The 14391-nt window shown below is 51.5% G+C and overlaps 1 protein-coding gene across 4 annotated transcripts in view; it reads left to right on the forward strand.

Moving 5' to 3' along the window:
* Positions 1–14391, forward strand: part of UBAP1 (ubiquitin associated protein 1) — a 154750-nt gene that overhangs the window by 39793 nt on the left and 100566 nt on the right. For all 4 annotated transcript variants that reach the window (XM_033935406.1, XM_033935387.1, XM_033935415.1 and 1 more), the window contains exon 2: positions 12098–12138. In XM_033935406.1, the coding sequence (XP_033791297.1) occupies positions 12105–12138 (34 nt within the window). In that variant the 5' untranslated portion in view covers positions 12098–12104. The remainder of the gene's footprint in view (positions 1–12097; positions 12139–14391) is intronic.

Below are 14391 nucleotides of genomic sequence, written 5' to 3' on the forward strand. Positions count from 1 at the left end.
CCGACCCACCTTTCACTGTTTTTCACCATGACAAAGTGGTTCTGCGTACCCATCCTAAATTCCTTCCCAAGGTGGTCTCGGACTTCCACCTCAACCAGTCCATTGTGTTGCCTGTCTTATTCCCTAAGCCCCATTCTCATCCTGGGGAACAGGCGTTGCACACGCTGGACTGTAAGCGTGCCCATGCATACTACCTTGACCGTACCAGGGCTCACCGCTCGTCCCCTCAGCTCTTTCTGACCTTCGACCCTAACCGTCTTGGTCGTCCTGTCTCTAAACGGACGCTTTCCAACTGGCTTGCTGCCTGCATTGCGTTCTGTTATGCTCGGGCCGGTCTCTCACTGGAAGGTGCTGTCACGGCCCACAGGGTCAGAGCTATGGCTGCTTCTGTGGCTTTCCTCCGTTCCAGGCCCATTGAGGTAATCTGCAAGGCTGCCACTTGGTCCTCCGTTCACACGTTCACTACTCACTACTGTCTGGATACCTTCTCCAGACGGGATGGACACTTCAGCCAATCTGTGTTACATAATTTATTTTCCTAATGGCCAACCATCCCTCCTTCCCTCTCTGTTCGCTTTGAGGTCACCCATGCGTTAAGAATATGCTGCCTGCTTGTCTTGGGATAAAGCACAGTTACTTACCGTAACAGGTGTTATCCAGGGACAGCAGGCAGATATTCTTACGTCCCACCCACCTCCCCGGGTTGGCTTCTTAGCTGGCTTATCTTAACTGGGGACCACGCACTCCTCCATCGGGCGGGAAGACACTCGCACATGCGCGGTGCGGCCAACTAGAACTTTCTAGTTAAAAGTGTCCGTACTGGGGCTCCGTCGGTGACGTCACCCATGCGTTAAGAATATTTGCCTGCTGTCCCTGGATAACACCTGTTATGGTAAGTAACTGTGCTTTCTCGACATGTGGGTGACGTCATCCAAGGAGCCCCGTCGCGGACAGCTTTTCAAGCAAACTTGATTGAAGATCTCAAGTTTGCTAGTGCTGCACCTCGCATGCGTGTGCCTTCCCGCTCAGCTAGAGGGCGCGTCTCCTCAACGTGGTCCTCAGTTCTTAGTTTTCCGCGGAGCCAGAAAGCCCTGTCTCTCTTCTCTGCGATCCTAAGTGCCTTTCTTGCACCGCAGCTTCTTTTCTAGTCGGAAGTCGCTGTGCTCTTCGTCTTTCTTGTTTTCATTGTTTTACAAAAAAAAAATTATTTTCAGTTTTTTTCTTCTCCGATCAGCGACCAGGGGATCCTGGTTTTTCGGTGGCCGCTCGGCCTCAAGTGGCCGCGGACCTCCTTCCTACCATATGTCTCAGCCTCTTACCGGGTTCAAGAAGTGCACGCAGTGCGGTCGGGTAATTTCCATCACAGACCTGCACCGTTGACGTATCCTTTGCCTGGGTGTTGATCACCCTATGGACTCTTGCCCTCGTTGTGCTACCCTTCAGCCTAGGGCTCTTCGTCGGCGTCAGGCCAGGATTCTAGACCTCTTCGCCATGGAAGCTGGTAACACCTCAGCCTCGGCCTCGAAGACCTCGGTCCCGAGTAGGTCTCCCTCGACGTCGAAGACCTCGGCGGCTCTGGCTTCAAAGACCTCGGCCTCAGGTAAGTCTCCTCTTCCTCCTTCAGGTCAGCTCAGCTACTAAAGAAGCCATCCTCGTAGTCTCTGGCCACACAGGCAGTGAGTGTAGTCCTGCTGGCCTCAACGAGACCTCCTCTCAAGCGTGCCTCCACATTAAGGGAATACTCTACATCGAGGTCGCCCTCGTTGGAGCGCACTGCTGCACCAGTATGTCCAAATCCTTTGGTCTCGGTACCGATGTTCGAGGATATGCTTAAGGCTTTCTTAACCTCGCAGATCTCCTCTGCTTTAGCTCAGCTTGCCCCGGCCTCAAACTCGCTCGTGGCAGACCAGCCTGAACGTCGCGCCAAGGACTCTCGAGGCAAGTTGCGTCGGTCGCGACGCTTGTCTTCGAGTGATTCCTTGCCTGTTCCCTCAAGGCGGACTTCTCCCGCCCGGCCTTGTGCAAAGCACCGGTCAAGACGTTTTTCTTCCTCGAGGCAGAGGTCTGCGAAGCGGCCCAGGGATTCTTCTCCGAAGCGGGGTAGGTCACCAGGTCCTCGCACTACGGGGTCCATCAAGCCGTCAGACCTTGTACTGTCTGACCCTAGTCTTCTCTACTCTCTTGTACCGTCTCAGTCCCCGGACTGAGGGGCTCCGAGGTTGAAGACTCCCGCCTCCCTCCCATGTCACCAGGTCTCTTCCCGGGGCTCGCCGAGGTGGGCTCCCTGGATCTCCGTCCCTTGGATCCCCGGGTCCTCGCCTTCCCGGCTCTCTAAGCGTAAGCCGTCGTCAACTCCCCCTCGTTCTTTCAGTGGGGCCTCATCGACGTCCATGCTTGTTGACACTGATGTGCCAGCGCAGTATTCGAGAGAGGCTTCCCCCCTTGAGGGGCCTTCTGTGAGCAAGCTGTCCTCCTTCACCAGGTTTGTGTTGGACATGGGCAAGGCGCTGCAATTGGACATCCAGTCTGATTCCAGGTACACTCGGGAATATTTGGAGGAGATGAAGCTTCCTTATTCACCGAAGGAATCCCTTCGCCTCCCTTTGAATCCGGTTTTGCAGCAGACTTTCTTCCGGAATTTGGAGACCCCTTATGCTATCCTGGCCATTCCGTCCAAAATGGAATCCAGGTACTGGACGGTCCTTTGTAAGGGGTTTGAGAAGGCTCAACTCTCCCACCAGCCACTGGTGGTGGAGTCTTCCCTAAAGAAGTCTAATCCTTCCAGGGTCTATGCGGCTGTCCCACCGGGCCGGGAAGGCCGGACTGTGGATAAGTTTGGCAGACGCCTGTACCAAAATTCGATGGTGGCGAACAGGATTCTGAACTACAATTTTACTTTCACATCCTATCTCAAACTGCATCAAATCCATGCCCTCCTTTCAGGATGATTTGCCTGCCTATCGCCGGACGGAATTTCGCCGGCTCCTGGATATGCTGTCACAGATTCGGTTTTATGTATTTCAGACGACAAAATGCCTTTGAACTCTCCTCTAGGGTCTCCGCCTTTTGCGGTAGCCATGCACCGCCTGGCTTGGCTCCACATAGTTGACATGGACCCAAATCTGCAGGACTGTCTGGCGAATCTCCCGTGCTTGGGCAACGAGCTCTTTGATGACTCCATCGAGGCAGCCACCAAACGCCTCTCTGAGCATGAGCTCTCCTTTGTCTCCTTGGTCCGACCCAAGGCGAAGCCCACTCCTCCTAAGTCGTACAAGTTGCCTCCCTGGTGCTATCCCCAGAAATCGACGCCAGCTTTTTCCAGGCCGCCTCCTCGACGTCAGCAGTAGCAGAGGGCCCCTCAAAACCCTCAGACCCCTGCAGTGGATACACCTGTGCCGTCCTTTTGACTGTCTGGGTTGGAGAAGGCTGACTCCCTCCATCCTCGAGCCTTCTCCTCTGCCTATAGGGGGCCGCCTCAGTGCTTTTTCTCACCTCTGGGAACTGATAACTACGGACAATTGGGTCCTCTCCGTCATCAGAGAGGGGTATTCCCTGCACTTCCGGACACCATCTCCGGACCTGCCCCCAAGAGAGTGTCCTTCCTCTGAAGCGCAACTCACCCTTCTTCTCCAGGAGGCTCACGCCCTCCTTTGCCTCCGGGCGATGGAGGAGGTCCCTTTGTGTCAGCGGGACACCTGATTCTACTCCCGGTACTTTCTGGTCTCCAAAAAGACCGGAGATCTGCGCCTCATCCTGGACCTCCGTGTGCTGAACAAGTTCCTGGTCAAGGAGAAGTTCCGTATGTGCTCTCTCCCCACGTTGTATCCCCTAATGGACGAGGGGGACTGGTTATGCTCCCTGGACCTGAAGGAGGCCTACACTCGCATCCCAATCCACCCGGCCTCTCGAAGGTTCATTCGCTTTCAGGTGGGAGACCTTCACCGGCAGTATCGCTCCTCCCGTTCGGGCTCACTTCGTCCCCACGAGTCTTCATGAAGTGCCTCTTGGTGGTGGCGGTAGCCCTGCGGTTGCAGGGTCTTCAAGTGTTCCCGTACATCAACGACTGGCTCATCAAAGCACCGTCACGGCGGGAGGTTATTTCAGTGACCCATTGGACTATTATGTTCCTTCAGCGTCTGGGCTTCGAGGCCAACTTTCCCAAGTCCCAGTTGTGCCCCTTTCAGTCTGTGCAGTTCATTGGGGCGGTGCTGGACACGGTTCACCTCCGATCGTTTCTTCCTCAAACTCGGCAGGCCGCCCTCATCCACCTGTACCGGCAGGTCTCCCTTCAGTCCATGGCCTCCGCCAAGCAGATGATGATCCTGTTGGGACACATGGCCTCCACCGTTCATGTGACTCATTTTGCCAGATTTCACCTCCGAGTGCCTCAGTGGACCCTAGCGTCCCAGTGGAGACAGGACCGGGATCCCGCGTCTCAGCACATTGCAGTAACTCCCTCCTTGAGGCGATCACTCCGTTTTTGGACGCTTTCTTCCAATCTTTCCAGAGGTTTTATTTTTCTCCCGCTCCCACCGCGGAAGGTCTTAACATGGACTCATCCACATATGCCTGGGGGGCTCATCTCGACGGCCTCCGTACTCAGGGTCTTTGGTCAAGCGCTGACCGTCGCTGCCACATCAACCTGCTGGAGCTTCGGGCCATTTACAATGCCCTGGTCGCCTTTCGGCATTTTCTTCAGGATCATGTAGTCCTGCTGCGCACGGACAACCAGGTGGCGATGTATTATGTAAACAAGCAGGGGGGTACGGGTTCCCTGTCTCTTTGCCGGGAGGCTCTTCGGTTCTGGGAGTGGGCGATACGCCACAACATTTTCTTTCGAGCGGGAAAAAACAGACTCTCTTGCCGGTAACAAAATATCTTAAATAAATAAACTTAAAGTTTACCTGTAGGGGGGTGGAATGGGGGAGGGTTGCGGAGATGATTGGGTGGCCTCCTGTACAATCAACGTGGGGTTATCTGTTGGACATGTTTTGTACTGTGGGGTGTTGGCCAGGTTACTGTTTCTTGATACAGGTGCGAGGTTCTGAGAGCTGCATTTAGAGTTTTTCAGATTTGCAGATTTTTATTACTGTTGTATATTGTATTTATCATTGTACTGCTATCTTTCTTGTGCTGTTTTGTATTTACTGAAAACTTTAATAAAAATGTTAAATATTAAATGCCTTCATAATATAAATGAGTATAGTCTCATTTGAAAGGAAACTGCAATGAAAGGGCATTGGATGAAGTTAAGAGGTAATCTGGAGTAATCTGAGGAAATACTTTTTTACAGAAAGGGTGGTAGATGCGTGGAATAGCCTCCCGGAAGAGGTGGTAAAAACAGACTGTGTCTGAATTCAAAAGGGCCTGGGATAGGTACGTGAGATCTTGCGGAGAGAGAAAGAGATAATGGTTACTGTGGATGGGCAGACTAGATGGGCCATTTGGCCTTTATTTTCCATCATATTTCTATAAAATTATGCTACCAAACTCTGATTAGAGCTAGTGTTCTTTTTAGTACTGAAACAAGTGTCATCTAGATCTAGATGAGCTGTTTTCTAAGATGGTTGCTCATGTCCTTTCTAATATGCCCTGAATACTTGGTGGATAGGATGCTTATGGGAAGCTTAGTCATAGTGACGTGTTTGAAGTATGTTTGGATATAAATTAAGTTTAATGTACTTGTATTTTTCAATTTAAAACTCTGATCTGATTTTCAGAATCCAGTTGAGCTTTTCAGTTCTAAACATTTTATTTAAGTTATAATGACTTTCCCAGCCTAATTACTGTCCAAAGTGGCATACAACATCAAACCATGTGCATGTTAATAGTGGCCATTTAAACATTTGGGCCCTGATTCTATAAAGGGCGCCTAAGTTAGGCGTACTTTAGGTGTCCAATCTAAGTAGCTAATGAGCCAATTAAGGGTCTTAACAAGCAATAATTGGTACATAGGTGTCCAAAGGTCGTAGACGCAGCCACAATTTCATGGACGACCATGTTTAAAATTCACGTCTAACTTAATAGACGTGGGTGTGGTTTGGGCAGTGACTCAATTTGGGCATCCTTTGATTCATTTACGTAACACAGAGCAACCTAGGGTGTCCATATGATGCTTATATTGTAAGCAAATGAAAACCAGGTTACTTTTGAACTTAGTTTGGGCTTCAAATAGATCTGAGTTCTGTGGACGGAACTTAGGCACTCTTTAGACATTCTTCTGGAACGTAGGCACAGTTTGGATGTCCTTAATGCGATCTGCTAAATATCTCTCTGGATAATACATTTAATAAGGCACCACATAAACGGGGCACATCAAAACATATATTGCATGAAAACCTTCTCAGTGTTCTCCCCAGGGCCTTTGGGTGGAGTGGGAAGGAAGGAAGGAAAGGAGAAGAAAGAGATGCCAGAGCATAGGAGAAGGGTGAAGCTGAAATGAATCATGTACAAAGGAGAGAAAGGGCACAGGATATACAGTTTATTGAAGGGACATAAAAAGAGGGAAGATGCCATATGTAATAGAGAGCGGGCGGACACTGGATGGAAAGGGCAGAGAGGATGGGCAGTGGATGCAAGGGGCAGAGAGAGGGTGGACAGTAGATGGAAGGGGTAGAGAGAGGGCAGAGGCTGGGTGGAAGAGGCAAAGAGAGGACAGATGTTACATGGAAGGGAGCAAGGACAAATGCTGAATAGAAAGAAGAGAGCGAAGAGAAGATGATTAAAGCAGAAATGACAAAAGGTAGAAAAAAATTTTTTTTGTTGCTTTATGTAGAATCAAGTAGTATTGTAACTGTATTGATTAAAGTTTATAAATAGGAAATGGAAATAAGGCAGGTTTTTTTTTTTTTGGAACTAAACCCCTATCCTCAGGTCAGGACAGGATAGGATACCATAGCAGCATGGGTGCCCAAATGGTCGATCGCAAAGGCAATGTGAATCAATCATGTTGCCTTTGCAATCTTTTTCTTCCTGCCTCCCTGAGCCAGGCCAGGCACATACAAACGCCGGACTCACAAGACTTCACCTCCATCAATTCTGACGTCGAGAGGAAGTTCTGGGCCAGCCAATCGCTGCCTGGCTGGCCTGGAACTTCCTCTCCGACGACTTTAGAATTGATGTCAAAGGTGAAGTCTTGTGAGTCCGGTGCTTATATGTGCCTGGCCTGGCTCGTGGAAGCAGCAGGGAGAAATTGGCGTGGTGGCTTAGGGGCTAGTGAAAGAATCGGGGAAGTGGAGAAATCAGTGCGATGGCTCCAGCATGCTATTCAAGGAAAATATCTCCTTCTTTCTTTGCTGCTCCCAGATCTCGCTCAGGGTCTCAGAAGGATGAGTCTTCTTCTCGAAACTCCTCCTTCACTCATTTCATTTCTGACATGGGCAGGGCCTTGAACCTGGACCTCCAATCTAAGTCCCGTTATACCCTGGAATTCCTGGTGGAAATGGGTATTGCTCATCCGCCCCGTGAGGCACTGCGCTTGCTATTGCACCAGGTTCTTCGGCAAACGTTTCTCCGGAACCTGGAGACCCCTTATGCGGTCCCGGCTATTCCCTCCAAATTGGAGTCCCATTACCGGACGATCCTGATCAAGGGGTTCAAAAGTTCTCAGCTTTCTCACTAATCCTTGGTGATTGAATCTTCCTTGAAGAAATCCAACCCCTCTAAGGTATACGCAGCCATCCCTCCAGGCTGGGAGGACCGTACGATGGACAAGTTTGGTCGCCGTCTTTATCAAAACTCGAACCGTGACCTCAATTATAACTTTATCTTCACGTCCTATGTCCGGTTCTGTGGAAGCCCTCCACTCGTTCCGGGCGGACATGCCGGATTCTCGTCAGGAGTTTTGTCTCCTCGAGGAGACTCTCTCCCAGCTCCGCCTCTATATGTTTCAGGCGGCCTACGACGCCTTCGAGCTGTCCTCGAGGGTCACGGCTTTTATGATCGCCATGTGTCGCCTCGTTTGGCTCAGGATTGTGGTTATGGATCCAAATCTCCAGGATTGTCTGGCCAATCTCCCTTGCGTGGATAATGAGCTCTTTGATGATTCCATAGAGGCATCCACCAAGCGCTTCTCGGAACACGAATGGTCCTTCGCCTCTCTGGTGAGACTTAAGCCGAAGACCCCCTCCAGATCAGCAATACAAAATCCCTCTCCGTAGAAATCTACGCCTGCCTTCTCTCGGCCTCCTTCGAAACGGCCACAGCAGCAGCAGCAACGTCAAACTAGGACCCAACCGCCAGCTCCTGCGAAACCTGGGCCGTCCTTTTGACAATTCCGGTCCGAGCCTTCGGGCTCCCTTCCTCCTGGAGCCTTCCCCCCTAATCATCGGGGGTCATCTCCATCATTTCTACACCCAGTGGGAAAGTCTTACCACTGACAGTTGGGTGCTTTCCATCATCCGGGAGGGGTACTCCCTTCATTTCAGTCACGTACCCCCGGACCTTCCTCCAAGAGAGTTTCCTTCGGCCCAATCTCAGCTGCCTCTCCTTCTGCAGGAAGCTCGGGCCCTTCTTCACCTTCGGGCGGTTGAGGAGGTTCCTCCAGACCAGTGGAATAAGGGATTTTATTCCCAGTACTTGCTGGTACCCAAGAAGACGGGGGATCTGCGTCCAATTCTGGACATCCATGCTCTGAACAAGTTTCTGGTCAGGGAATGGTTGAGAATGCTCACCCTTCCTACCCTGTACCCCCTCTTGGATGAGGGGGACTGGCTGTGTTCACTGGACCTCAAGGAAGCGTACATGCACATTCCGATACACCCGGCTTCTCGCCGGTATCTGAGATTCCGGGTGGGGGATCTCCACCTTCAATATCGTGTTCTTCCCTTCAGCCTAGCGGCCTCTCTGAGGGTTTTCACGAAATGTCTAGTTGTGGTAGCTGCGGCCCTGCGTCTCCACGGCCTGCAAGTGTTTCCCTACCTCGACGACTGGTCGATCAAAGCGTCCTCGCGCCTCGAAGTTCTGCGAGCCATGAATCAGACCATCACGGCTTCGAGGTGAACTTCCCCAAGTCCCACCCCTGTCCGTCCCAGTCTCTGGATTTCATCGGAGTGGTCCTGGACACGGTTCGTCTCCGCTTCTTCTTGCCTCGGCCTCGCCAAGAGGCCCTTGTTCGTTTATGCCAGAGGGTGGCCCATCTGTCCTCGGCCCGGCTCGGCTCCTGATGGTCCTCCTAGGTCACATGGCCTCTACGGTTCACGTGACTCCTTTTGCCAGACTTCACCTCCGTATTCCTCAATGGACTCTTGCGTCCCAATGGAACCAGGATCGAGATCCTGTCTCTCGACTCATTGTCGTGACTCCTTTGTTGAAAAAGTCTCTCCGTTGGTGGATGCTCTCTTCCAATCTTTCCAGAGGTTTTCTGTTTCATGCTCCCCCCCCCCCCTCCGCAGAAGGTCCTCACGACGGACTCGTCGACCTATGCTTGGGGGGCTCATCTGGACGGTCTTTGCACTCAGGGTCTTTGGTCCAGTGCCGACCACCTTTGTCACATCAATCTGTTGGAGCTTCGAGCGATTTTCCTCGCCCGGAAGGCTTTTTGTCACCTGCTTCGCATCCGAGTGGTGCTGATCTGCACGGACAGCCAGGTCGCCATGTATTATATCAACAAACAAGGGGGCACGGGATCCCTGTCCCTGTGCCAAGAGGCGATGTGGCTCTGGGATTGGGCCATCCGCCGCAACATATTCCTTCGAGCAGTCTACATTCAGGGCCAGCACAATTGTCTGGCAGACAGGTTGAGTCATCTTCTGCAGCTTCACGAGTGGTCCATCCATTCCTTGACTCTGCGTCAAGTGTTTGCTCGTTGGGCGACTCCGGACGTCGATCTGTTCGCGTTCCCTTCTCAATCACAAGTTGCCCCGCTTCTGCTCCAAGGTTTACACCCCTCTCATGTTCGAGGCGGATGCTTTCTTACTGGATTGGACAAACCTTTTTCTGTATGCATTCCCCCCCCCCCCCCCATTCCCTCTGATTCTGAAGACTCATCGGGCTTAAGTCCACGCGTGTCACCATGATTCTGATAGCTCCTCGGTGGCCCCGACAGCCGTGATTCTCTCTTCTGTTGCACCTCAGTTCCAGGGAGCCTCTTCTTCTGCCTGTTTTTCCTTCTCTGCTTACACAGAGTCAAGGTTCTCTTCTTCATCCCAATCTACAGTCTCTGCACTTAACGGCTTGGTTCCTCGAAACTTAATGCCCTCGTTCCAGTTCTTCCAGCCTGTGCTGGATGTCCTGGAGGCGTCGAGTCCACTCGCTGATGTTACCTTCAGAAGTGGACCCGCTACTCGGCAGCTGGAGCCGATCTCTGCCTCCTTATCTGCTGTCCTGGATTATCTGTTACACTTGTCTGATGCTGGACTCCAGTCCTCTTCAGTTCGAGTCCACCTTAGTGCCATTACTACTTTTTATCAGTCGATTGACAGGAAGCCTATTTCTGTTCATCCTGTGGTTTCCCGCTTCATGAAGGGCCTTTTCCACCTTCGGTGGTTTGGGATCTTAACGTGGTCCTTGCTCGTTTGATGAAACCCCCGTTTGAGGCGCTAGCGCGGGCTCACTTGAAGTATCTTACTTGGAAGGTTGTGTTTCTTATTGCTCTCACTTCTGCCCGTCAGGTCAGTGAGCTTCAATGTGGCGGACCCACCCTTCACTGTCTTCCATCATGATAAGGTGGTTCTCCGTACCCATCCTAAGTTCTTGCGTAAGGTTGTTTCTGAGTTTCACATCAACCAATCCATTGTTCTTCCTCTGTTTTTCCCAAAGCCCCATTCTCACCCTGGAGAAGCGGTTCTGCTTTCTCTTGATTGTAAGCGTGCGCTGGCCTTCTACTTGAAGTGCACTGCTCCCCAGCTGTTCCTCTCCTTCGATCCTTAATCGCTTAGGTCTCTCTGTTTCTAAGCGGACCATTTCTAACTGGTTGGCCGCTTGTATCTCTTTCTGTTACGCTCAGGCTGGTCTCTCCCTGCCGGGTCAAGTTACAGGCCACAAAGTCAGAGCGATGGTGGCGTCCGTTGCTTTCCTCCGCTCGACTCCGATTGAGGAAATCTGTAAGGCTGCCTTGGTCCTCGGTTCATATGTTTACCTCGCACTACTATCTGGATGCTTTCTCCAGGCATGATGGCCATTTTGGCCAGTCCGTTTTGCAAAATCTGTTCTCCTAAATTGCCAACTCTCCCTCCATCCCATTCTGGTTAGCTTGGAAGTCTCCCACATGTAGAGAATATGCTGCCTGCTTGTCCTGGGATAAAGCACAGTTACTTACCGTAACAGGTGTTATCCAGGGATAGCAGGCAGATATTCTCGCAACCCACCCATCTCCCTGTGGTTGGCTTCTTTGCTAGCTATCTGAACTGAGGCCACACTGAGGAGACGCATGCCCTAGGTCGGGTGGGAGGGGCACGCGCACATGTGCGGGCCAATCGCAAGCTTTTGAAGGTCTTCAAGCAAGTTTGCTTGCGATAACATCTGCTATGGGGCTCCGTCGGTGACGTCACCCACATGTAGAGAATATCTGCCTGTTGTCCCTGGATAACACCTGTTACTGTAAGTAACTGCTTAACTGCCAGTCTGATATCCTTGTCATCTGGCTTTTTTTTTCCTTTTAGTGAAAGCATAAAGGAACCATATGACTCAAACACTGAGAAACTTGTGATGCCAGAAAGCATCAGCTATTCCAAGAGAGACTTGTGTAAGAGGTGGAGCAAAGTAGAAGAAGATGGAGATTGGGGATGGGAGAAAAGATGTGAGGACCCAAACTGGGTTGTTTTGGTGCCATGTGCCTTGGTTCAGTCAACTAGGCTCAGAGTAAAGTAGGCTTGAATTCTAGAAACAGAACAGATGTTTAAAGCTTATAGTTGAGGAGTAGAAAAGAGACCTCAAGGAGGAGACAGAGTCGTGGCTCAAAGAACAAACTGCAAAGGTTCGGCAAGACAGGCACACAGAATAAAATCACAGCTCAAATTATGTACTGCATGCAGTAAAACTAGTGACCACTGGAAAGATGAACCCAACTGTTGCTCATAAAGACAGTGCATATGAAATGCCCTGTATGTGTTTAATTTTAAAAGATTTTGTTTTGAACCTTCTCTCGAATCTTTTTCAGGTTCTAAATGGCGACTAGGAAGTTAGCATCAGATTTCCATGGTAGGTAAGATGGGATATTTAAACAGTGACTCGGTGGGTGAAATTCCCACCAGTTCTTGTTGCATTTATGTTGTATGTATTCTTTTTGCAATGGTTTTTCCTCCTGTTCTGTCTTATGATGACATGAGCTTTATTTATCTAACCCCCCCCAAAAAAAAAAAAAAAATCCTGCATTATGAATGGAATTTTATTTACCAAGAACATTTAAACATTGCATAAATACACAGCCTCATGTTACATAATTAAAAACTAATCCTTATTTCATGATGAATAACTTTTGGACTACAGTATAATCCCGTTATAACGGACTTCAAGGGACCTGGAAAAACGGTCCGTTATATCCAGAGTTGCTTTTTTTTTTTTTTTTTACTTTATTTTGGGCAACTTTAAACAATGTAAATTGATGAAGAACAGTCACTGCACAAGCATATCGGCAAGATCAATAACAAAACTCAGCCAAACATTGGTATGGCACGAAATGGTTGCAAACCAGAACACTGTACTGGAAAGAAAAATACTCTCATTTTTTTCTGGGCTGCATTTTGATACTATATCACTGGCATGCTATGTGCCTTGTAGGCGGAGCCTGCATGTCGGTTATAGTCGAATAAAACCACAGCTTAAAGCGGTTCTGGGGACCAAAATAGTTGTCCGTTATATCCAAAAGTCCATTATATGCGAGTCCGCTATATCAGATGATTTTTAGTATGTTTATTATCCCAGGACAAGCAGGCATGATATTCTCACATGTGGATGACGTCATCTACGGAGCCCCAACGCGGACAGCTTTTCAAGCAAACTTGATTGAAGTTTCAAGTTTGCTATGCTGCACCACGCATGTGCATGCCTTCTTGCCCACTAGAGGGCGCATCCCCACCTCGTGGTCCTCAGTTCAGTTTTTTTCCGCGGAGCCAGAAGCCCTGTGGAAATTGTGCTCTCTTCGTTTTGCCTTCTGACACCGCGGCTGAGTGTTTTTTTTCTCGGTCGCTGTGCTTGATTTGTTTTTTTATTTGTTCGTGTGTTAAGTTTTCGTCGAAAAAAAAAAAAAAGGTCTTTTCGTTCGGCTCCGGGGGCTCCCGGTAGCCGCGGCCGCGAGACCTCGTTCGTTCCCGGCCGTTTTTTGAGTTCATGTCCCGTCCCTTGACGGGCTTTAAAAAGTGCACCTGGTGCGATCGGTTACTTTCGATCACCGATCCCCACCGGTGGTGCTTGCTTTGTCTGGGTCCTGAGCACCCGACCGACTCCTGCACTCGGTGCTCTACTTTTCAGCCGAGAGCTCTCCGCCGACGTCGCGCTCGAATGGCGGAGCTCTTTGCTGTGGACCCCGCGGCGGGGAAGGCCTCGACGTCGGCCTCGGCCCCGGCCTTGACCTCGGCCTCGACTCCCTCGACCTCGCCCCGACAGCCCGCTTCGTCGAAGCCTGCGTCCTCGACCCCGAAGTCGACGGTGGGTAAGTCCTCACTTCCTTCTTCTGTTTCAGCCTCGAAGAAGCCATCCTCAGGCTCATCGACGGGGGCGGGTGGGTCGTCCTCGGCCCCGCCCCGAGCGTCGAAGTTGGGTGCCCCGCGGGAATACTCGAGACCGAGGTCGCCCTCGAGGGAGCACCTGCAGGCCCCGGATCTACCGGCTATGATGGGGTTTCCCGTTTTTCAGGACTTACTCTGTGCGCTCATTGCCTCGGAGCTGTCCGGTGCCCTCGCGCATCTACAGCCGGCTTCGGCCTTGTCTGCCCCGGCTTCGGCAGCCTCGGTCTCGGTACCCTCGACTTCGGCCCCCGGGGTGGCTTCGGCCTCGACCCCGACCTTGCCCTTGACCTCGGTTGACCAGCCTGAGCGGAGCGTGCGGCCTCGGGACAAGGTGCGAAGGGTTCGGAGGATTTCTTCCTCTTCTTCGTCGAGGTCCTCCTGGGGCTCCTCGCCCTCGGGTCGGCCTCGGGCGAAGCGTCGGCAGAGGAAGCCCAAACGTCCTCGGGGCTCTCCTCGACGACGCGGTCGCTCCTCGCCGACTGGGGCTGAGACCCTGCGTGTCTCGGAGCTCCGCCTCGATAATCTGAGGCTCTTCCGTTCCTCCGAGGTAGAGTTATCGAGGGACTCCTCGCCGAGACGGAAGGGGCATGCCTCGATGCCTCATACCCCGGGGACTTCCCGCAGGGGTTCCTCGGGGCGTGGGCGGTCCTCGACCCCGTCGAGGTCGCTGGGTGCGGCTTCTTGGGGTTCGGGGTCTGGCACGGGTAAGGAACCTCGTTACTCCCGT

The sequence above is a fragment of the Geotrypetes seraphini genome, chromosome 1, assembly GCF_902459505.1.
Source record: "Geotrypetes seraphini chromosome 1, aGeoSer1.1, whole genome shotgun sequence".
NCBI classification, from domain to species: Eukaryota; Metazoa; Chordata; class Amphibia; order Gymnophiona; family Dermophiidae; genus Geotrypetes; species Geotrypetes seraphini.